Raw genomic sequence first — 24,593 nt, forward strand, 5'->3', positions numbered from 1 at the left:
TTAAGAAAATGCCTGCGTGCTTGCCTATTGGCCAGGCTCATGGATGCAGTTGTCATCCCCACATTACTTACCCACTTCCATCTCCCTCCTTTTTACTTAAACATCAGGCTGAGTGTCCTTGCACTGTTCCTCTGTCTAGAATCTTCCCTCTCCCCCAGATACTTCCTCTGACTCATTTCAAGGAAGCCTGCTTTCTTTCCCCATCCAATTTAAACGTGCATCTGGACACTCCCATTTTTCCTTTCATCCTGCTTTCTCTTCTAATATACTACAGAATTTACTAATTTTCATGTCTGTCTGCCTTTATAATTTAAAATCTGTAAAATCTATAAATATCTTCTAATTTGTTTGATTAATATGTGTCAAGCATTATGATAACCTGTGAAGTCACAAGATAATTAAAATTGCTTGTGAGGAGCTGGGTGTCATGGTGGTGGTGCTCGAATTTAATCCCAGCACTTGGGAGGTAGAGGCAGGTGGGTCTCTCCATTTGAGAGTTTACAAAGTGAGTTTCAGGACAGCCAGGGCTACACAGTGAAAGCTTGTCAAATAAAACAACAGGGCTGGCTTGATGGCTCAATGGGTAAGAGCATTTATTGCTCTTCTGAAGGTCTTGAGTTCAAATCCTAGCAACCACATGTGGCTCACAACCACCTGTAATGAGATCTGACGCCCTCTTCTGGTGCATCTGAAGTCAGCTACAGTGTACTTATGTATAATAATAAATCTTTGGGCCCCAGTGAGTGGGGTTGACTGGAGGGAGCAGAAGTCCTAAAAATTCAATTCCCAACAACCACTTGAAGGCTCACAACCATTTGTACAGCTACAGTGTACTCACATACATAAAATTTAAAAAAATAAAAAAACAACAACAATAATATAAAGATTGCTTATGAGGCTGGGAATATAACTGAGTGATAGACCACTTGCCTAGTCTGTGTGAGGCCCTAGTTTTAATCTCCTACCCTCATCCCCATAGATTGCTTATTAGTCTTGCAAGGGAAGAAATTATACTAACAGGAACAGTAGCTACTTGCTTCCTCTGTTAAGTGTTTGCCAAACATGATGGCTAACACTGATTAAAACAGGTACTACATGGGTTGTCTCATTTAATCTTCCATGCCTACAAGATAATTTGTGCTTGCATTAGGTTTGATTTCCATCCCTGCATAAATCTGTCAGCGGGAGTAATAATTCCGACACTATGAAGCAGGATCAGAAATTCAAGGCCATCCTCTAATCCATAGCAAATTCAAGGACAGCCCAGGCTACCAGAGGCTCTGTCTGAAAAACCAAAATCAAAGGGCTGGCAAGATATCTCAGCAAGTAAAGGTTCTTGTAGCCAAGCCCGACAGCCTACATGGTAGAAAAACCAGTACTCCTACCGGTTGTCTTCCCAAGTCCACTGCTCTGCGCATCCCCCCTCTCTCCCGCACACCAAATTCTAAAATGTTAAGAACCCTAATAGGCGGTTATTATTAATACCTATGGACATTATTTCGAAATTTGAAAATGGCAGGCACAGGCTCTTAGCTAAGGTGGTGGCAGTGAAATCAACAGTGGAATAAACATGAGAAATGGATAGAGTTTAGGGTCATCAAAATGAGGCCAAAAATTGGATACAGAGTTTTGGAAGATAGGGGAAATGACTCGTAGATTTTGACTAGGGTGGGCCAAAGTACACTAAAGCCTAAGAGTACTGAAAGCCCAGTTTGGAACTCGCTGAGTATGAGGTGACTGTGTTGCACAAAAACCAGGATTTCACTAGAGGCAAAAGGCCGCTCTGGTGTCCTCCTCTAGTCAGAACAGGGTGAAGAAACACGAGAGGTGGGTTGGCCCGCTCCAGAATCTCTTGAGCAGCAGCTGCGGGAAAGGCATGGGGAAAGGCAAGACAAAGAGCGCTAGCACTGCTTTTGTCCAAACGGCCCCTTTAAGAAGCGCGCTCCCGACTCCCAGCCCGCCTAGCATGCAAATTGAGCAGCCGGAGGGAGCGTGCGGCTGATACCCGGCCCGGGCTGCGGCGGTTAGTCCTCTCTCGGCCGCCGTCGCCTCCGACATATTGCCCGCAGGAGCTGCGGCGGCGAGCGGAGAGCGCCGGGGGAAGGAGATGGGTGAGCAGAGCTGGCTGGGCTCGTCCGGGGGTCGCGGGATAGCGGGGAGCCTGGCTGCGAACTGCCTCCCCACGCGGACCAGAGTCGCTGGGAGGGGGAGGGGAAGGGACGCGGCGCAGGCGGGACCCCGCCCCTCCGGTCCTGAGGGGGCGGGTCACTGCGTGGTAGGCGGAGCTTCCAAAAGGGAGACGGCCCCGAGGGGCTCAGGCTTTCTTTGGGGCACACAATTCTCCTGTCTGCAGACGGGGGCCGGGCACCCTGGTGGGAGGGGCTGAGAGCTAAGGGTGCGGCTTTTGTGATTGCTGGTAGGGGAGAGAATTTTCTGGACTCTAGGGGTTTACACTGAGAGCGGCGGGGCCGCAGGGACACCTAGCCCACCAAGGGAGTCCATTCCGATTCAAGCTTCCAGTCCTAAAGAGCATTGCCCGGCTTGTGGGCGGGGTCTTGGGGTTGACAGTTGTGTGTGGGCGGGGTTTCTGGGCTAGGGGCTTTATGTGGGTGCCGAGCTTCTAAAAGATAGTGGGTGTGGGCAGAGTTCCTGGGCTGAGGGTGTGTGTGTGTGTGTGGGGGGGTGTTTCCAAACCAAATATAACAGTGTGTGAACAAAGCTTCCGGTTTGGGGCTTGAAGTCAGCTTTCTGGACATGCATATTGTGAAGAGCTGTCAGAAAACCTTCAGAGATAGGAAAGCTTGGGCACAGTGTGTATGAATAGAGGCTACTGTGTTGCTGTGAGGAAGTTGAGGAAGGTATAACTTCGATTAAGAGTTTGGGGGCTATGTGCAGGATGCTGCCTAGGATCTTAGGGTAGACTACTAAGCTTAAGGAATATAGCTTTGTAAAATCTTAAGTTTGGGGTGGGTGGGTGGGGGACTGGGGGGGGGAGTGTATTGGGGACTTTTTGGATAGCATTGGAAAATGTAATTGAGGAAAATACCTAATTAAAAAAAAAATCTTAAGTTTGGGATTCCCAACCACCGCTCTCTTTCTAAGGCCATTCTGATGTTAAGCTCAGGCTGTGGGTCATTGAGTTAGATCTCAGGGCCCTGGAGGGAAAACTTATCTCAAACCTGGCCAGATTGTAGCATCTGGAGACTCAGATCCAGATGAAATCCAGCAAATACCAGCGCTGAGCAGCTCAGGACTCAGATTCTGAAAATCTTACCAAACTGGTCCAGTGAACCGGAGTAAGGGAAACGGCAGTAAAAATAACAGTCTGGTAGCACATGCCTGTCATCCTAGCATTTGGGAGACTGAGGCAGGTGAATTGTGAGTTTGAGGCTATTCTGTGCTACTTAGTCGCTTAAAATGTGAATTCACGCCCGGTGCGGTGGTGCACTTCTTGAATCCCAGCACTCGGGAGGCAGAGGCAGGCGGATTTCTGAGTTCGAGGCCAGCCTGGTCTACAGAGTGAGTTCCAGGACAGCCAGGGTTACACAGAGAAACCCTATCTTAAAACAAAACAAAACAAAACAAAAGATAATTTCAGAGAGTGAATTGTGGGGAAAAAAAGGTAGAAGCCTGGCAGGTGTGATAACCCACCTGTAATCAGTCCCAGTACCGGGAGGCAAAGCTGGAACCCTGAGGCCGATCAGTCAGTGAAATAGTGAGCTCTGAATTCAGAAAGAACCTTGGTAAGCAAAGAGCACAAAGGAAAAAGACATTGACTGGGCAGTGGTGGCTCACATCTTTAGTCTTAGCACATGGCAGGCAGAGGCAAGCAGATCTCTGAGTTCAAGGCCAGCCTGGACTACAGAGTGAGTTCCAGGAGAGCCAGGACTACACAGAGAAATCCTGTCTCAAACAAACCAAAAAATGAAAAAGAAGGGTTGGGAGGCTAGAGAGATGGCTCAGTGGTTAAGAGCACTGACTGCTCTTCCAGAGGTCCTGAGTTCAGTTCCCAGCAACCACATGGTGGCTCACGACCATCTGTAGTGGGATCTAATGTCCTCTTGTGGTGTGTCTGAAGACAGTGACAGTGTTCTCTTATACATAAAATAAATAAAACTAAAAAGAAAATAAAAAGTGTTGGGAAGATAGCTTAGTGCTGAATGTGCTTGCCACACAAGCGTGAGAACCTGAGTTTGGTCCCCAGACCCTATGTAAAAGGTAGGTGTGATGGTCTGAGCTTGTAATCCCAGCACTGTGAAGACTGAGACCCAAGGATTGCTGGGGCTCACCAGTCAGCCAGCCTGACCTAACTGCCAAGTCCCAGGCCAGTGAGAGGTCCTGTTTGGAAGTGACAGGAACAAGGACAAGGTAGAACTGTGCACACCTGAGCCCAACTCCACATGCACCATGGACAAGTCACGCAAGAGGTGACAAGTGTGCTTACTGGAGAGGGAGGGGCCATGGCTACCTGGAGCTCTGAGTAGGGTGGGACACAGGCAGAGAATAGCAGGTGACAAGAAGCAGGCAGGAGCTGCTTCCTAGGCTCCCGGGAGGTTTGAATGAGAAAATGAAATGCATGAGCCCAAGGCAGGCCTTATCAACATAGCAAGTTCCAGGACAGCCAGGCTTCCATAAAGAGACCCTGTCTCAAAAAACAAACTGAAGAAGGAAGGAAGAAAGACACGGAAATACCAGTTAACTAAGATAGCACTGCTGTCATCCTTGGTATATGGCCTACAGGAGGACGAAGAGGTCCCAACAGGACATCTTACTATCGAAACCCGCTCTGTGAGCCAGGATCATCTGGGGCCTCTGGTGGAGGCCACTCTTCTAGTGCATCCGTGAGCAGCGTCCGTTCTCGAAGCAGGTAAGGCACCTCTATGTCTCACCCCTTCCTGTCAGAGTGTGGACCAAGCTGTCCCTTTCTGGATTTTAGCACGGACTATCTTACATGCCTGGTGGGGCTGGAGGGGACCAGAGTGAGCCCTGAGGTTGGTCACTGAGATGAGGTTCTGTAGAAGCAACCATGCTCTTGTTCCCGTTGAGGTTCTACTCCAGACCTACTGATAGCACACAGGTTACCATCTGCCTCTGGCCCTCCTTTTCCATATTTGTAAAGCAAGCCTCATAATTCCCTCCTGGGATGTATGGGAAGAAGACCTCATCGTTTTGAGGGGTTATTTTTGTTTGTTTGTTTGTTTTGTTTTTTTGAGGCAGGGTTTCTTTGTGTAGCCCTGGCTGTCCTGGAACTCACTCTGTAACCCAGGCTGGCCTTGAACTCAGAAATCCGCCTGCCTCTGCCTCCAAAGTGCTGGGATTAAAGGCATGTGCCACCACGGCCGGCTCCTTTGAGGTTTTCATCACATCCTTTTCTGATGTACTACACTATTGTGTGTTCCAGAAGCTTCTCCGGGTCGGGTTCCCAGGTTAGCTCCTGCAGTCACTATTTCCCGCTTGCAGGACCACTTCTGGGACGGGCCTCTCCAGCCCTCCACTAGCTGCACAGACCGTTGTGCCTCTACAGCACTGCAAGATCCCCGAGCTGCCCGTCCAGGCCAGCATTCTGTTCGAGCTCCAGCTCTTCTTCTGTCAGCTCATAGCCCTGTTCGTGCACTACATCAACATCTATAAGACAGTCTGGTGGTATCCACCCTCGCACCCACCCTCCCACACCTCCCTGGTAGGTGCTCCACTAGGGGCCGCTGTGTGTGTGTGTGCATTCGTGCCTGTGGCGTAGCTTATCAATCTTCACTGTATACCCACTATATACCCCGTTCCATAGTGGGCATAATGGATGTAGAGGAGACAGGAGACTGGGGACTCTTCACGATGCTGGGCACTGTAGAGGCAGCAGAGTTGATCCTGACAGGATGGATCCTAAGTCTTATCTGAGAGATGAGTCATGGAAATGTATGAATGTTTCAGGGTGGACAGAGGAAGAGGTTCAGGGACAGGGACACGGTGTCGGAGCAAGAGGGCTCACACACCACTCTCTTATCCCCAGGGACTGTCCCACTTCCCTTCTCTGGGTCCTGTTCTACTCCTCTAGGTAATTTCCTGGCCTGAGTCAGCTGGAGGCCAACGAAGGTCAGAGAATGGGGACAGTCTCTGTGGAAAGGACTGGGCAGGGGGAGATAGTGGGTACAAGAGAAGCCTATGTATGAAGAAGGGGCCCATGTGACCCCCAGGCCTCTGCCCCCAACAGAACTTCCACCTGATCGACTTCAACTTGCTGATGGTGACCGCCATTGTTCTGGGCCGCCGATTCATCGGGTCCATCGTGAAGGAGGTGATTGGGTCTAGAGGCTGGCAGGGGCTTTGGAGTCATCCCCACCCCCACCCCCCGGGATGCCAAGGAGACACACCTAGCCCTTAGCATTTTCTTTGAGCACCTTGTGGACATGACAAACATTTCTGGTATCCCATTAGCTCTCCTGATCCACTAGGCATCAGAAAGGTGGACCTTGCCAGAGTCTTCCCAGGCTGTTGTGCGCCTTCCCCTGGGTGGGATTTTGGACCATGTTTGGTGGGATAGGGGCATAGCTCTTGTGGCCTCCATCCAAGGCCCCATCCTGTCGCATCTCACCCCAACCCAGGCTTCTCAGAGGGGGAAGGTCTCCCTCTTCCGCTCCATCCTGCTGTTCCTCACCCGCTTCACCGTTCTCACGGCGACAGGCTGGAGTCTGTGCCGGTCCCTCATCCACCTCTTCAGGACCTACTCCTTCCTGCACCTCCTGTTCCTCTGCTACCCGTGAGTACCCTCTCCTCACCCCGGCACCTGACACTGGACTCTGCCCTTTTTATGGCTGGCTTCTCAGGCCTGTGTCTGGAAGACTCACAGGCAGACAGGCAGCAACAGTAACCTCTCATGGCGTCTGATGACATCTCCTGAGGTCAGGATAATTAGGCTTTCTTAATAGAAGAAACTGAAGTGGGATAAGCTACTCCATCTCTACTGATGGAGTTGGAATGGGATTCATTTCTGACTCAGTACCCAGAGGGACATTGGCAACTGGGAATGCATGGGCTTGAGTTGTCTCTTTTCTTTTCCTTTCTGTTTTTGTTGTTTGTTTGCTTGTTTGACTTTCTGTTCTCTCTGTATCCCTCCTCTCCTCCCCTTCTTCCTTCTGTCCCTTTTCCCTCAATGCTTATGAAATCTCATGGGGGATTTTCTTTCTTCTTGGGGGGGGGGGTTGTTGGAGACAGGGTTTCTCTGTATAGCTCTAGCTGTCCTGGAACTTACTCTGTAGACCAGGCTGGCCTCGAACTCAGAAATCCACCTGCCTCTGCCTCCCAAGTGCTGGGATTAAAGGCGTGCGCCACCACTGGCCAGGACTTGGGGGCTTTTCAAGTCTTTGTTTACATGTTTCTATGAATGTGGGTGTGACACACAGCTGTGTGTATACATGTCTGCATACTCACTTGTCTCTGTGTCTGCTTAGCTCACTCGCCTGCCTCACTAGAGACTCAATTGTTCAAGATGGAGAGCCTAGAGCTGCCCGTTTCTGGTTCAGAGTCAGGCAGTCTCCTCTCCTGGCTGCCTGGGCATTAACAGTTACTTCCCACCTTGTCCTTTCTGGTTCCCGAGCTTCCTCAGGATAGACCAGCTCTGGCTTTGGAAAGCTTCCTAGCGGGGCTGTCCACTTTCCTACCCTGCCAGACTAAGAGCATGCTGGGTCAGGGGCTCTCAGGCCTGCTTTATAAGTAGAGTTTTTCTGAGTTTAAAAATTACCAGCTGCGGGCTGGAGAGATGGTTCAGTGGTTAAGAGCACCAACTGCTCTTCCAGAGGTCCTGAGTTCAAGTCCCAGCAACCACATGGTGGCTCACAACCATCTGTAATGGGATCTGATGTCCTACCCTCATGTGTCTGAAGACAGCGACAGTATACTTAGATTCATAATATAAAGAAATAAATCTTAAAAAGAAAGAAAGAAAGCCCCAGTATCCCCAGTATGTTATATTAACATATAGTATAATATGGATGTATTTTTTTTAAGTGTAGTGATGGACATTGGGGCACACACCAGTAACTCTAGCACTTGGGAAGTAGATGGGAGAACATCAAGAGTTCAATTCAAGGTGGGGCTGGAGAGATGGCTCAGCGGTTAAGAGCATCAACTGTTCTTCCAGAGGTCCTGAGTTCAGTTCCCAGCAACCACATGGTGGCTCACAACCATCTGTAATGGGATCTGATGCCCTCTTCTCGTGTGTCTGAAGAGAGCTACAGTGTACTCACATACGTAAAATAAATAAATCTTTGGGGGAAAAAAAAAAGAAGTTCAAGGTCACCCTCAGCTTCACAGTGAGTTGGAGCCAGCTTGGACTACATAAAATCCTGCCTTGAAAAACCAAAACCGCCAGGCAGTCGTGGCGCACGCCTTTGATTCTACCACTTTGGAAGCAGAGGCAGGCGGATTTCTGAGTTCCAGGACAGCCAGGGCTACACAGAGAAGCCCTGTGTCACCCCCCCCCAAAAAAAAAACCCAAACCAAACCAAATCAATACAGCTTGTGTAGAGGGTTTGGAATACCTCTCAGTTGTAGAGTGCTGGTGTGAAGTGCGCATGCCCTCAGGTTTTATTGCCAGTACCACAAAACTAAGAAAAGCAACAGAACAGGCTTTTATAGAATTAACTGTTTTTATAAGAGGTGTGTCAGTCATAATTAAAGTCTAGAAGAGATAAAGCGGAGGGTTTGCCCAGCATGCAGGAGGTTCTGGGTAGAGGTCCCCAGAACCACATGCACTCTGTAGGATTCAGCACTGAGGTGCCTCCTGAAGTGGAGGCAGGAGGGTCAGCCCCAAGCTTAGCCTTGGCTGCATACCAGGTTCAAGTCCAGGCTAGTATATAGAAAACTTGTCTCTTGAGGTCTGGGGGATGGCTCAGTAGTTAAGAACACTTCCTGTTCTTTGCAGAGGACATTCCCATGTGGCAGCTCAGAAGTGCCTTTCTCCAATCCTGAGGGCCCTAATGCGCTCTCCTACCCTCAGGGTTTGACTTCCTTTCCCACCTCCAGGGGCTCTGACACCCTCTTCCTCCCTTCAGGGCTCTTTTTTTTTTTTTTTTTTTTTTTTTTTTTTTTGGTTTTTTCGAGACAGGGTTTCTCTGTATAGCCCTGGCTGTCCTGGAACTCACTTTGTAGACCAGGCTGGCCTCGAACTCAGAAATCCACCTGCCTCTGCCTCCCAAGTGCTGGGATTAAAGGCGTGCGCCACCACGCCCGGCCCCTTCAGGGCTCTTTATGCATATGTATTTATGCAGGTAAAATATTCACACACATAAAGATTTATATATGTATATAAATCCTACCCACCCACCCACACATCTGCCACAGAATTTCTCTGCATAGCCCTGGCTGTTCTGGGGTGACTTTGAACTCAGAGATCTGCCTGCCTCTGCCTCCTGAGTGCTGGGATTAAAGGCGTGCGCCACCACTGCCTGGCAGTAACTAGTAACTAGCAAGCAGTGATTTAGGTGCTCACTGTCAGATTGTGTGCTTCCATAGGCCAAAAAGGTGATGGCCTGTCCTTGGGGGCCCCCATTTAGGGCTTCGGTTCTCATGCTTCATTCAGCTGGACCTCAGGATCTGGGGCACTGGACTGGAAGAAGTGAGTAGGCAGCAAAGATTTGACTTGTATAGTTTGTACCATCTTTCTTTCTTTCCTTCCTTCTCCTTCTCTTTCTTTCTTTCTTTCTTTTTTTCTTTCTTTCTTTCTTTCTTTCTTTCTTTCTTTCTTTTTTTTTCTTTTTTGTTTTTGAGACAGGGTTTCTCTGTGTAGCCCTGGCTGTCCTGGAACTCACTCTGTAGACCAGGCTGGCCTCAAACTCAGAAATCTGCCTGCCTCTGCCTCCCGAGTGATTAAAGGTGTGTGCCACCACTGCCCATTAAGTTTTCTTTTTGCTGATTTAGATTTCTTTTCTACTTTAAAAAAAATGATTTATTTATATTAAATATGAGTTCTAGGAGTCAAAGTCCGGTTTCCAGGCTTGGTGGCAAGTGCCTTTTCTCACTGAGCCGTTTCTCTGGCTTTTACCCACTTTTTTGATATGTTACCTACTTGTCTGCATCTCTAAAGGATTATGTCCAGGTGCCAAAATCTAAGATCCTGTATGTATGATGATGTAACGATGATAAACAGTTAAGGCACATTTTCCTGTATACCACAATGTGTAGAGTACCTTTAATACCTAATACAGGGTAAATGCTATGTAAAAAGTTACTACCTTGAGTGAAGCTGCTAATTATTGTTTAGAGATGTGTGCCAATGGGAAACTATACATGTGAAATGCAGACACAGCCATCAGTCACTACAGGCTTATTTATTGAGTACATATTGTCAAGAGTGGAGCACGTGCCTATGACCGGAGCACCTAGGAGGTGTAGGCAGGGAGAGCTCGAGTTTGAGATTGCAGTTAAGGATGACGACAAGCATGGGTTACAGTAAGACCCTGTCTCCAAAATCATTCTAGCCCATGCTACTTACATACGTGATATTCTTTCAAGGTATGGGACCTGTCTAGTTTGTCCTCAGAGTCCCAGCCACACACTCCAAAACCTCTTGACTAAGTCTTCCTAACCCCACTTGGGTGCTGTGTAGGGACATGTGTGTACTGTTCAAGGCTCTATCTCAGCGCCTGGCACATAATAGACACAGAAGTATTTGTTGTGACATGCGCCCCCTGCAAAGTGAAAAACATTGTCTTACATATGCACCCAGTTATACAACCTAAATCTATGCTGTGGCATTGTGATATAGTTTGTTTGAGACAAGGTCTCAGTATTTCGCTCAAGGCAGCCTAGAACCCATGATCTTCCTACTTCCGCTTCCCGGGTTTTGAAATTACTGGCACATGCTACCATGTCCACCTTATGCTGTTTTTGTTTGCTTGAAACAGGGTCTGTCTCTGTAGCCCTCACTGTCCTGGAACTCACTCTGTAGGCCAGGCTGGCCTCGAACTCAGAGCTCTGCCTGCGCCTACCTCCCGTGTCCTGGGATTAAAGGTGTGCGCCACAGTGCCTGCTCTCTACCTTCTGCTTTTAATTGATTGGAGGGGTTTTATATTTTATTTTGTTTTTTCCGTTTTTCTTAATTTATTTGTTTCCAAACAGCTCTGTGTGTAAACCCAGACTCTGTTTCTTCTGTAACTAATTGTATAACCCCTGACAACTAACTGCACTGCTCTGACGTACAGCTGCCTTGAGAAGAGGGTAAAGTCATAGCACCTAATGCCGGCTAAGATTCTAAGAAAGAAGAGGTTGCATGTAGAAGACTTAGTCTGGATCATAGGCTGTGCCTGCTGAGTGTGGGTTGCCATGGTGACTGTTAGTTATCACCATGCAGAAAAGACCTTACCTCTTGCTTCCTTCTGTATCCTCAGTTCCAGCATGCACTTGAGACTAAGACATATTTTGAACCATTGACTTGGATGGAGACGGGGAGGGACAGGAGGGTGGGATGGGAGGGTTGAAGCCCAGAAGGGAAGTCCCCCCACGCCTGGGTTGAGGGTTGGGATTCTGACCTGAGGATAGGCCTGGCCTCTCACGTCTGTCTTCCACAGCAGGTTTGGGATGTACATTCCGTTCCTGCAGCTGAACTATGATCTTCGCAAGACGAACCTCTTCACCCACATGGCTTCCATGGGACCCCGAGAGGCAGTCAGTGGCCTGGCAAGGAGTCGGGACTACTTTCTGACACTGCGGGAGACTTGGAAGCAGCATACGCGACAGCTATATGGCCCGGAAGCCATGCCCACCCACGCCTGCTGCTTGTCACCCAGCCTCATTCGCAATGAAGTTGAGTTCCTCAAAATGGACTTCAATTGGCGAATGAAGGAAGTACTTGTCAGCTCCATGCTGAGTGCCTACTATGTGGCCTTTGTACCTGTCTGGTTTGTGAAGGTACATAGCTTAGCGCAAGCCAAGTGGCCTGCTGCTCCCCCGGCCCCCAGCCCTCCTGGGGCTTTTGTTGTTTATTATTGTTATTTCTTTGTTTTCTAGGTAGGTCTATGTGTGTTTGTGTGTGTGTATGTCTGTGTGTCCGTGTATCTGTGAGTGAGTGTATGTGTGTCTGTGAGTGTGTGTGTGTACATATAGGTGGAAGTCAGAGATTGCTATTGACTGTGTTCCTCAGTTGCTCTCACCTTATTTCTGTCATTGAGTCTGGGGCTTGCTGACTGGGCTAGACCCAGAGATCTTCCTGTCTGCTTTCCCAGTGCTGGACACACAGATGCCGAGCCCGCACATCCAGCTTTGTTACATGTTCTGAGCAGTAGAGCTCGGTCCTCATGCTTGTGCGTCAAACACTTGACCACCTGAGTCACCTCTGCAGCCTCAGGTCTGCCAGTTGTGATAGGAGTTCTCCTGGAGATCTGGAATACAGAGGACAAGGTTCCCTGAAAGGGAGTTACCTGTCCAAGGACTCCTGATCCATGGAAGTGACTTCATATGTCAGTGGCTACTTGTGTACAGGTCCAGGAGTGTCCTATTTTGCCACTGAATAAAGAAACCAATACCTGGGGCAGGAGAGATGGCTCAGCAGTTAAGAGCATTGACTGTTCCTGCAGTGGACCAGGTTCCCAGCACCCACATGGTGTGTAACTTTAGTTCCAGAGGTTCTGCCACCCTCTTTTGGCATCTGCAAATACTGCTGCATGTGGTACACACACACACACACACACACACACACACACACACACACAGAGTATTCATACATGAAAGAAAAAATCTTGAAAGAAAGAAACCAGGAGTCATTGGGTCTGAGAGACCTCGAAAGTTTATTTTCTCTTTTAACTTTCTTTAGCTGTAATAGACGTGAAAGTTTGTTCCAGATGCACTCTGTCTGCCTGTCTGCCTGCCTCTGTGGGTGTGAGTGGGTGTGTGGGTGTGTGTGGGTAGGCATGTACATGCTGTGGTGTGTATGTGGAAGTCAGTGGACACTTTGTAGGAGATGCTCTGTCCCTTCCACAGTCTGGGTCCTGGCGATTGAAATCACATTGTCAGGTCTGGAAGCAGGCACCTTTTACCTCTTGAACCGTCTCTCTGGCCCCAGGATAAATTTTAAAGAATGGAGGTTAGAGACTGGAGAGATGGCTCAGTAGTTAAGAGAACTGGTTGCTTTTTTCAGTGGCCCAGTTCCCAGCACCCACATGGCAGCTCATAACTATCTTTAACTCTAGTTCCAAGGGACTCAGGGTCGTCTTCTGGTCCCCGCAGGCGCAGTGTGCACATGGTACACAGACATACATGTAGGCAGAACACTCATTCACATCACATAAAATATTCTTTTCTTTAATGTGTATGTGTGGTTTTGCCTACATCTATTGGTCTGTGCACCATTTCTGTGCCTGGTGCCCTCGGAGGCCAGAATCGGGTGTTACATTCCTCAGAACTGAAGTTATAGGTAGGGATAAGTCACCATATCAGTGCTGAAAGCCGAACCCAGCTCCTCTTAAAGAGCTCTTAACCATTGAGCCACATCTCTAGCCCCACACAAACTAATTTTTTTAAAATTTTATTTATTTAACGTATGAGTACTCCGATGCATATATATCTGCCTGCCTGAAGAGGGCATCAGATCCCCCTATAGATGGTTGTGAGCCACCATGTGGTTGCTGGGAATTGAACTCATGACCTCTGGAAGAGTAGCCTGTGCTCTTAGCCACTGAGCCATCTCACCAGCCCACAAAAAAAAAAAAAAAAAAAAAAAATATATATATATATATATATATATATATATATATATATATTAAAGTGGATGTTGAGAGGACTCTTTCTGCTGAGAACTTCGTTATGTATTCAGATCTCTTTAGGCCTGGGTTGTCTGTGGTTCCTCTTACCCTCATCTAACTTATGAGGAAAGGAAAGAACAGACAAGTTAAATGATTTGCCAAAAGTCACATAGTTCATGGTTAATGTGCAGCAGAGGCAAGAGTGACCCACTCCTCCGAATGCTTCTGCATGCTCTGGCCTGGAATAGGGGACAGTAGAGCAGTTTTGACCTTAGGAAATCAGCTGGTGGGCACAGGGTCCAAGCTGCCCTTTTGCAGTGCGTCATTGTTGGTTTCGGGTGGTCTTGAAGTCTTCACAGTGCTATCCTAGCTTCTAGGTAGACTCAGGGAGGGGAGGGAGAGTAGGCCACTATGGACATGTTGAGCCTGACCTGCCTCCTGCTCTTCCCAGAATACACATTACTATGACAAGCGCTGGTCCTGTGAGCTCTTCCTGCTGGTGTCCATCAGTACCTCCGTGATCCTCATGCAGCGCTTGCTGCCTGCCAGCTACTGTGACCTGCTGCATAAGGCCGCCGCCCACTTGGGCTGCTGGCAGAAGGTGGACCCAGCTCTGTGCTCCAATGTGCTGCAGCACCCGTGAGTCACCCCATCCTGCTCTGCCTAACCAAGCCCAGTTCCTCCGCTCCCGGGCAGGGTATGGAGTCACTTACCCTTCTGCTCCTTCACTCGTTCAGTTGGCCAGCAGACTTGTCTTAGGTAGTCGGATACATGAGCAGAGCATGGGGGCGGGGGCTCTGCATAGATCTGCTGTTGGTCTCTATGGAGCTTGCACATGTACCAGCTGTGGGAGAGGGACAGGTGATTCTACCCAGCCATCTACCCATCTCATTAGCTCTGTCGTCCACTGACTGACTGACTGAGTGACTGCTCATGCATGCAGTCACTCCTCACTCCTGTCACGTGCTCACAGAGTTCCTCAACCATTAGGTTTTCCATTCCTTCAGGAGTCACTCTCTTCAGCCTGGGGCTCTGGGTCAGGCCAAGTAGCTTGCTCTTTGACCTATAAGCTATAGAAGACTTTAAACAGTAGAAAGAACCTTCCAGTGTATGCCTGTCAAGATCTCAGTCAGAACAAGAGTGGTTGGTTCTCTGTTGGCTCCAGGGAGGGAGAGCTACAGACGTGAGTGAACTCTTTAATAGGTTCACATAGTGATGGGGGAAGATAGACATGTAAAAGTTAGTTCAGATGAGTGAGGCAGAAGGCCTAGCTACCGAGCAGAAGTTCACACCTCCCCTGCACAGGAGCCCTGAGGTGCTGGGCGGACCCTCCTTTAGCCTCCTCTTTCTTTGCCTAACGTCTGTATAACTCTTCAGCCGAATCCTTTTTCTGATTATACCAATCATTCCTCATTGAAGGTTCTCATATCTGAGTCAGAAACCAGCTAAGAGGAGACCTCTTGCTTGTCAAGACCTCAGTTAGAACAAGAGTGTTGAGGGAGACCAAGCAGACTGACAGCCTGAGTGAAGAGCTCAGAGCCCAAGTGCCCTTGGGTGATGCTACCTACAATCCCGGGCCTTCCCAGGCTGTTGAGAGAAACCACTGACCTTTGTGAAGTGGCTCTGCTCAGCCTCAGGCACTGGAGGAGGGGTGGGAGGAAGCGTATAAGGATAGAATGCAGCTGGATAGGGTGGAGCACGCCTTTACCAGAGGGAAGTGCATCTCTGAGTTCAAGACCAGCCTAGTCTATAGAGTGAGTTCCAAGACAGCCAGGGCTACACAGAGAAACCCTGTTTCTCAAAAACACAAGAAAGAAAGAAAGAAAGAAAGAAAGAAAGAAAGAAAGAAAGAAAGAAAGAAAGAAAGAAAGAAAGAGTTGTGCATGTCTGCACCTCACTCAGGCCTCTGACTAAGATCACAGCCTTTTGCAAAGCCTCCAGGCTGAGGAGCGAGGACCCCGGAGCCCTTCTTTTCTCCTGAAACCTAACATTGCCTCTAGCCAGAGCGGGTCTCTCTGGGTTCTCACAGGCTTTCTGCACTTCCATGTCTAGCCTTTCCCCATTATGCACTGGAATGTTCTTTCTAGCCTCTCTTATTTCCTGACCACCCAAAAGAGCCAGGTGCCCTACCTCGCCCACACTACATTCTCTTCCCCACTACCTTCTGTTGCTTTGTCTCCTGCTGCTCATCCCAGGACTAAACGCCTCTGGGAACCGTGGCTCTTGCCTGTGTAGCACTCATCTCCCTCACCTCTCCATCAGAGTGCCTGGCTGGGGTTTGTGGACATTTTATTTTAATTGTTTAGATTGGTTTATTGTGTGGTAATGAGTGTTTTGACTGCATGCCTGGTCAGAAGAGGCAGTCAAAACCACCTAGCACTGGAGTTACAGATGGCTGTGAGCCACCTCATGGGTGCTGAGAATTGAACCTAGGCCCTCTGCAAGAAGCAGCAGTGTCCTTAACTGCTGAGCCATTTCTCTAGCCCTGTCAACTTTTTTAAGGTAAAATTTACAAAAAGTAAAATATACTATACAAACTACAAATTGTATAAAAAATATACTATACAAACTACAAATTGTATAATTCTTTCAGGATTTTTTGGTTTATTTGGTTTTTTCAGTGTTTTTTGGTTTTTGGGTTTTTTTATTTTGTTTTTTTAGAACTTCTTCTATAGACCAGGTTAGGCTCAAAATCAGAGATCTGCTTGCCTCAACCTCCCAAGAGCTGGGGGTTAAAGGTATGCACCACCGTGCCCAGCTCTATGGCTGGACTTTATGCAGATTCTGCCAAAAGTTAAATAGTGACATGGAGACTTCTCATATAGTTTAACACTTAGGCCTTTTGCTGGAGCAGTCTCCTAGCTACCATTTAAACTTAGCCAGACTATTCTAACCTGCAGCCTGACCCACCATGGGGCTAGTTCTTTACCTCCCTGGTCTGCTCCGGTCCAGTCCATGTCTGTTCCCCTCTGTGTCCATGTGTGTCCGTGTGTGTCTGTGTGTGTGTGTGCGCGTGCTGTTCATGTACACCAGAAGAGGGCATCAGATCCCATTACAGATGGTTGTGAGCCACCATTGGTTGCTGGGGATTGAACTCAAGACCTCTGGAAGAGCAGTTGGTGCTCTGAACCGCTGAGCCATCTCTCTAGGCCCATAGCTCCTGCTGTGTCCACTTTTGATTCTCCCTTCTGCTTGCATCCCCTGTGTCACTCTGCCTAGAAGTTCTGCCCTCAGACTTTCTGCCCCAGCTATTGGCCAACAGCTCTTTATCACAAGCAGTTGAGACAACACCTGATACATCTCTTTTAGGCAGATTCGGAAGGACAAACATTAGCAGATAGAAAACACAAAAATAAAAAATATAAACTAGAAAGCCTGCTGATGACTGTACAAAATGCTGCATGGCTGAGCTCTCTTCCAGTACAGAGTCAGCACCTGAGGTAGAGAGACACACCTGAAGAGAATTCGAGGAGGCCATCCCAACATCTCCCCCTTCTAGTTCCAGAAAGAGCCTGATCTCTACCATCACTAAGCTATATACAATAGCAGCTATGAGATCTCTCAGGTGAGATGCGCATTCACAGTGTCTAGTCCATTTGCGTCTGACAGCCTTGGAGACTCCAGAGTCTACACCCAAATCTCTCTCTGTCACCACCAGCTTTCATGTCCTCTAACCTTGATAGCTTGCATTTACTAACCTTAAGACATCTTCTTAGATCCTAGACAACTTAAGCTTTTATGTCTTTAACCTTTAACAACAAAAACTGTAAAACTATTAACTGTCTAGTCTTCAGCTCCATCAGAGACCTGAGAAGGATAAGTATTACCCAAGAAAACAGGAAATACCAAGCAAACAGCTTCCACTAAGAACTTGCAGTCAACCCCCCAAATGACATTTAACATCCATAGCCCACTGAAGGACCAAAACCGCCCAGCTCGCCTCTTGCAAATGAGGGGGTTATGTTCTTAAATGGCTTCTTGCCGTCTTGGGGTAAAGGCATCTTTTGGGGACCCTAAGAAAATTTGAAAATTGCCAAGTTTTGAGACAGCTGGCTGTTTTACTTGCTGTCCAGACTCTGTGAGGTCACCTGAGGCTAGGGAAATGTAGGGCTTATCTGCAGTCCTGCCTGAAGCAGTCTCCAAGGCTGGACCATCTGAAGCAGTCTCCGAGGCCTGGACCATCTGAGACTAGCTGCTTTGTCTTCATTGGTGTCTGACCTTGTTCTCTTAAAACAAACCTTAAAAGGTGACATTGTAGGGACATTTCTGCATTAACACATGAGAATAGCAAATAGCTCTGATTTTTTTAATGTGCATTTTTTCTACATGTATTACGCCTGTATGAGGGTATCAGGTCTTTGAGTTACAGACAGGTGTGAGCTGCCATGTGGGTGCTGGGAATTGAACCCAGGTTCTCTGGAAGAGCAGTCAGTGCTCTTAACCACTGAGCCATCTCTCCAGCCCCTATAGTTCTGATACACAAACACACACACATATATATATATATATATATATACGTGTGTGTGTGATTTATTTATGTTTTTTTTTTTAAAGATTTAGTTATTTATTATATATAAGTACACTGTAGCTCTCTTTAGACACACCAGAAGAAGACATTGGATCCCATTACAGATGGTTGTAAGCCACCATGTGGTTGCTGGGAATTGAACTCAGGACCTCTGGAAGAGCAGTCAGTGCTCTTAACCGCTGAGCCAGCTCTCCAGCCCTTTATTTATGTTATGTATATGAGTACACCATTGTTCTCTTCAGTGTTCTTTTTTTTTTTTTTTTTTTTGGTTTTTTGAGACAGGGTTTCTCTGTGTAGCCCTGGCTGTCCTGGAACTCACTTTGTAGACCAGGCTGGCCTCGAACTAAGAAATCCACCTGCCTCTGCCTCCCGAGTGCTGGGATTAAAGGCGTGCGCCACCATGCCCGGCTCAGTCGGTGTTCTTAACCGCTGAGCCATCTCTCCAGCCCTAGCTCTGATTTTTAAACTGAAGCATATGGGCTTTGAATTGCTTTACTCATATCTCCTGATTTATCATTTCTCATTTATTGGCATCTGTATAAACAGCAGAATTCTGATTTAAATGTTTTGTAAGTTTTGTTGTATTGTTTGCAATTTAGCATTCCATCTCTCAGACCTGTATTTATCAGTCGGTGCTCTTAACCTCTGAGCCATCTCTCCAGCCTGTGTTTTCCATTTTTTAATACAGAAAACATTTTCCTTTGTAATCACCTTAACTTTCTCCTTCCCTTGGAGAGTTCACTTTCTTATATAAATGTAATATTTCTTCTATGACTGTTTATACTCAGTTTCTTTCCTTTCTTCAGTGTCCATTCACTTACAAAACATTTCTACCTATTTCTCTTTTACCACTTCCAAACATATTTACCTCAGTACTATGCTCTCTACACTCTGTCCTTTAGGGATTTCCTGTTTTGAGCAAATGTTACAGCCCGGGATCGCTCCCAGCTCCTCTCCTCAGCTGTGGGTGCTGTGCAGCCCCATCTACCAACTCAGGGCTTGCAGGCAGGCTGGCCGCTCCTGCTAGCCTCATTCTCCCTCTGCCCAGTGAGGCCAGCCTCCCTCAGCCACTCTGCAGACACATGCACTCACTAGCACACACACACACACACACACACACACGTCCTTCCTTTATTTCACTATAGCTTAGTTTTTCCTTTTCTAGAACTTTATACAAAGGAAGTTCTAAATGAACACTCCTGTGTCTAGCTTCTAAAATTCAGTGTTATATCTGTGAGGGTTATCCTTGTGGTTGTATGTTTTTAAGTGAACCAGTGAAGAAGCAGGAATATAGTTACATGAGAGCTGCTGATAGCTGTAGGTCTGTCTCTGGCCCGGAACCTTGAGGTCCCTGGACTCTCATAGGGCTTTGGGCTTTGGAAGGAAACTCTGCTCTTATTTGGGCTCGCTCTCTCTCTCTCTTTCTCTCTCTTTCTTTCTTTCTCTCTCTCTCTCTTTCTCTCACATTGTTATTATTATTGGATATTATTATTATTATTATTATTATTATTCCTGACTGACTTGAAACTCACTATTGTAGACCAGGCTGCCCTCAAACTCAGAGATCTACCTGCCTCTGTCTCCCAAGTGCTGGGATTAAAGACGTGCACCACCACCTTCCAGCTTCATTCTCAATGCCAGGCTTTGTGGCGTACTCTGAGGCCACAGACATGAAGTAGATACTGTCCACTAGTTCTTAAAGGAATGGATACAGATAAGGAACAAATAAGTGGTAAATGATGAGAAATGTAGACCAGTAAGTAACAAGAGCTTTGAGGAACAATAGAAGATGCTCAATTCTGTAAAGCATTTGAGAAAGACGTCCTGGAGGTTCTTAGGTTTTGAATGATAAGAAAGAGCCTACCAGGATAAGACACCAGGAAGATGAGTCTGTTTGGAGGGCGTGTCTTTTTTTTTTTTTTTTTAAAGATTTATTTATTTATTACATGTAAGTACACTGTAGCTGTCTTCAGACACTCCAGAAGAGGGAGTCAGATCTTGTTCAGGATGGTTGTGAGCCACCATGTGGTTGCTGGGATTTGAACTAAGGACCTTTGGAAGAGCAGTCGGGTGCTCTTACCTGCTGAGCCATCTCACCAGCCCATGGAGGGCGTGTCTTATGCAGGGATATGAGCAATGCAGTGGAAGTCAAGGGGTGCCGTATAGGATCTCAAGAAGCCGTGTCAGATCTGCACAAAGATACTGCAAAGCCTTCCCCACATTTTAACCAGCATCATCTCATTCATCCCAGGTCCACCTAGATAGCTGCGTGGTGAACCTATAGGAAATTTCAAGTGAGACAAATAGGGTTTTCTTCATAATCTTCTGGCAGTACTATGTCCAATTTTCTGAGGAACCTCCAAACTGATTTCCAGAGTGGTTGTACAAGCTTGCAATTCCATCAGCAATGGAGGAGTGTTCCACTTTCACCACATCCTGGCCAGTTTGTGCTGTTGTGGGGCATTGGGCTATGCATAATCAGGCTGGTTTCCAGTCAAGGTGAGATGCTGAACCCTGGGCCCTGGTTGTCATAATTTACCTACATGTGACAGAAGGAGTTCTCTCATGTCTCCTGGAACTCTGGGTCGTGTTACTGCCCCCCAACAGTCCTCACAACAGAAGCATGGCTAGAAGTCAGTAGGCAATGTCCCAAGCTTCTGACCTTCAGGCTAAACTCTTCCCCAGTTACCTAGCAACAGAAAAGATATCAGCTCACTTTAAAAGGGGCTGTTGGGCCCCTCGCTCTTTCACTTCTCTCACTCCTTTGTTCTCTTGGTCTTTCCTCTCCTCTCCTCTCCTCTCCTCTCCTCTCCTCTCCTCTCCTCTCCTCTCCTCTCCTCTCCTCTCCTCTCCTCTCCCCTCCCCTCCCCTCCCCTCCCCTCCCCTCCCCTCCCCTCCCCTCCCCTCCCCTCCCCTCCCCTCCCCTCCCCTCCCCTCCCCTCCCCTCCCCTCCCCTGCCCTCCCCTCCCCTGCCCTCCCCTCCCCTCCCCTCCCCTGCCCTCCCCTCCCCTCTCCTGTAGATGTCCCAGTGCAGTGAATTGCTTATGGTTGTTACCCCCATTTTATAGAGGATGCAGCTGAGACCCAGAAAAGGAGTCACAGAGTCAAAATACCAGAGATAGAAATAAAGCCAGGGACTCTCTGCTCCCAGTCCTTTAGTATCCATTTTTATGGGTGGGCTGGGGACAAAATGTACTCTTGGACTGTGCTTCCAGGTGGACTGAAGAGTGCATGTGGCCACAGGGTGTGCTGGTGAAACACAGCAAGAATGTCTACAAAGCAGTGGGCCACTACAATGTGGCCATCCCCTCCGATGTCTCCCACTTCCGCTTCCATGTGAGTTTTCTTTTCCAGGCAGGAGGGTGGGGCCTGATCTTCAAGGCAGGGAGGGAGTGGGTGGGTGGCCTTAGCAGGGAGGACAGTTATGGCTCTTCTCACTGTTGCCAAAACTCAGAGGAAAATGGTGCACACATGCAGCCCAAGGACGTCCACACAGAGGAGTATAACCGCAGCTCCCTGTGGTTGCAGATCTTTTGGAGTACAGGATAGAGGAAGAGGTGGCCATCCAATAAAAGAACAGGTTCTGAAGGTTCTTATGGCTCACACCTTTAAACCTAGCACTGGGAGACAGACAGACAGACCGACCGACAGACTGACCGACCTTAGCAGTAGAAACAGACTGATAATTCAGTGCTGAGTGCCCTGTATTTTTAACTTATTCGAAGGTGCCGTACTGAGAAACTTGGGAACTCCCGCAGAGGGCCTGAGTCAGCACAGGGGAAAGGGTGCTCTGAGTCAGCAGGGCTGCTGCCCTCCAGCTCTGTTTCCAGCAGAGTCCTCACGGCCCTGCTCTCTCTGAAGGCGCTCTAATTGTCTGACTTCCCAGGTAGCCTCTGCTGAAGCCCGGGACCATGTGGATCCAGGGTACTAAGGGTCACAGTTTGGGAGATGGTTGACCTGGGCAGTTATCTTCATTTTTCAGCAAGAAAGGAGATTTACTCCGATACTCACAGCCTTTCAGCTCAGCATCCTGGTCTTTGGCTCTCCTCTTGCTGCTGCTTCCCCACCCAGTAAGCAGTCCTTAAGTTATAGGTGCTTTTCGTGTGAACCGATTGATCCCTAGACATAGAGTACGCTGCTGCTTCCCCACCCAGTAAGCAGTCCTTAAGTTATAGGTGCTTTTCGTGTGAACCGATCGATCCCTAGACATAGAGTACTCTTGAACTTAGCAGAAACATTTTTTTTTTCTTTTTTTGTTTTTTTTTGGTTTTTGAGACAGAGTTTCTCAGTATAGCCCTGGCTGTCCTAGAACTCAGTCTATACACTAGGCTGGCCTTGAACTCACAGAGATCCGCCTGCCTGTCTCCCAAGTTCTCGGATTAATAGTGTTCATGGCCACTGCCAGGCAGAAAATAATTTTTTTTTAAAGTTCTGCACTCTGTTTTCCTTTGAAACACCTTGTGAGACTGAGAGTTGCCACGCCCCCTAGGCTTCCAGTGTAGGGAAGGATGCTACAGAGGAGGGAGGAGGTACTAGCTTTTAGGCTGTAGAGTATAATAGCTCTCCATACTGTTGATGTCTAGCAACTAAAAGTGAATAAATGTCTTTCTATGCTGCTGACGTAAGATTTGCTGAACTAAATTCTGCTGCACAGATAAAGCCCAGGTTCAGTCCCTAGCACTGAAAAAAAAAAAAAGATTGTGATTTGTTCAGGCCCAATGATACTGTAGAGGGAGGGTGACATTACAGAAGCATGGGACTGGGTATAGTGGCAGCGCACGTCTTTAATACCAGCATTCGGGAGGCAGAGGCATGCTCATCTCTGTGAGTGCAAAGCCAGCCTGGGAACAAATAAAAAGAAGTTGATTTTAGGCCAAAAAGAGTTTGAGATAGCAAGCAAGCCTTCTTAGGAAAGGCTTCTCGGAAGTATCTTCCACGGCTTTTATGGAAGCAGCGGTACAGCACAAGCGTGGACAGATGTGGTGGTGTGGCCGAGCCCACCCATGACCTTTCTGCCTCCCCTAGCTCACATACACACACACACACACACACACACACACACACACACACACGGGTCCCCAAGAGCTTGTCCCCTCCGCCATGCTTCAAGATCTCATCCAAGAAGCGGGTTTGTGGAGCATGCCCCCTGGCCGCTCTCCGCCTACCCCGTCTCTCTCTTGGGTAGTTCTTTTTCAGCAACCCCCTGCGGATCCTCAATATCCTTTTGCTGCTGGAGGGTGCCGTCATTGTCTACCAGCTGTACTCCTTAATGTCCTCAGAGAAGTGGCACCAGACCATCTCCCTGGCCCTCATCCTCTTCAGCAACTACTATGCCTTCTTCAAGCTGCTCCGGGACCGCCTGGTATTGGGCAAAGCCTACTCCTACTCAGCCAGCCCCCAGAGAGACCTGGACCACCGTTTCTCCTGAGTCCCAGGGTGATCCTCCAGACAACATCCGGGCTTCACCCAGGGGCTTCCTGGCCAAGGGCTCTTGGGGTTGGGGGGAGGGGTGCAAAAAACAAAAACAGAAAAAACAACAAAAAAAAACAACCCACCAGAGCTTTGTATTTTTGTTACGTACTGTTTCTTTCTTTGATAATTGATGTGGTAAGAAAAAAGTCTTATTTTTATACTCTGAACAAGCCTGTGTCCTGTGATTCTTTCTCTTGTTCCTGCCTTTCAGTCAGTCAGAGGTATAGGCATGTGATGGCTTCTGTGACGCTCCTTCTCAAGTGGCTGAGAGACTCGGGGAACCCCAGAGCCCACAGTGGCTGTAGTGGCTGCTGCTAACAGAATGCAATTGTGTACAGATGCGGCTGTGTTTATTACTGCAGGCCTCCCCAGCCCTATGAAGACGTGTGCTGTGTGTGTTCACTCCCACAGGTGAACATCTGCTCATGGTAACATGGCTACAGAATGCTATGCTAGAGCTGGTATTAAAAAAGAGTTCTGGGGCTGAGAGCTGGCTCAGTGGTTAAGAGCACCGACTGTTCTTCCTAAGGTCCTGAGTTCAAATCCCAGCAACCACATGGTGGCTCACAAACATCGGAAATGAGATCTGACGCCCTCTTCTGGTGTGTCTGAAGACAGCTACAGTGTACTTACATATAATAAATTAAAAAAAAAAAATCCTCGCCGGGCAGTGGTGGCGCACGCCTTTAATCCCAGCACTTGGGAGGCAGAAACAGGTGGATTTCTGAGTTCAAGGCCAGCCTGGTCTACAGAGTGAGTTCCAGGATAGCCAGGGCTACACAGAGAATCCCTGTCTCGAAAAAAACATAAACAAACAAAAAAAAAAATTGTTAAATCCTCGAAAAGGTGGTGACACTGTTGTCCTA

General features: G+C 48.0%; 1 protein-coding gene across 2 annotated transcripts; it reads left to right on the top strand.

Annotated features, from left to right (window-relative positions):
- The first annotated feature begins 1,987 nt into the window (after positions 1–1,987).
- Tmem39b (transmembrane protein 39B) lies at positions 1,988–23,888 on the top strand. Of its 2 annotated transcripts, XM_021159736.3 has the most exons (9): positions 1,988–2,111; positions 4,741–4,867; positions 5,461–5,680; positions 6,206–6,289; positions 6,597–6,751; positions 11,562–11,898; positions 14,179–14,366; positions 21,471–21,591; positions 23,441–23,888. In XM_021159736.3, exons 1-9 carry the CDS (start codon positions 2,108–2,110, stop codon positions 23,681–23,683), a joined length of 1,479 nt encoding a protein of 492 aa, XP_021015395.1. In that variant the 5' UTR covers positions 1,988–2,107; the 3' UTR covers positions 23,684–23,888. The 2 variants fall into 2 exon arrangements, with proteins under 2 accessions (XP_021015395.1, XP_085695050.1); XM_085838924.1 differs by lacking the exons at positions 1,988–2,111; positions 4,741–4,867 and adding an exon at positions 6,005–6,087 and having other exon boundaries at positions 5,472–5,680.
- The last annotated feature ends 705 nt before the right edge of the window (positions 23,889–24,593 follow it).

This window comes from Mus caroli, unplaced genomic scaffold, assembly GCF_978045245.1.
Source record: "Mus caroli unplaced genomic scaffold, Mus_caroli_1 scaffold_6, whole genome shotgun sequence".
NCBI classification, from domain to species: domain Eukaryota; kingdom Metazoa; phylum Chordata; class Mammalia; order Rodentia; family Muridae; genus Mus; species Mus caroli.

Bases quoted from the DNA above. Each gene is read 5' to 3' on its own strand.
- Tmem39b (XM_021159736.3), top strand. The intron at 6,290-6,596 runs GTGATTGGGTCT...ACCCCAACCCAG, and splicing joins TCGGGTCCATCGTGAAGGAG to GCTTCTCAGAGGGGGAAGGT. The intron at 6,752-11,561 runs GTGAGTACCCTC...CTTCCACAGCAG, and splicing joins CTCCTGTTCCTCTGCTACCC to GTTTGGGATGTACATTCCGT.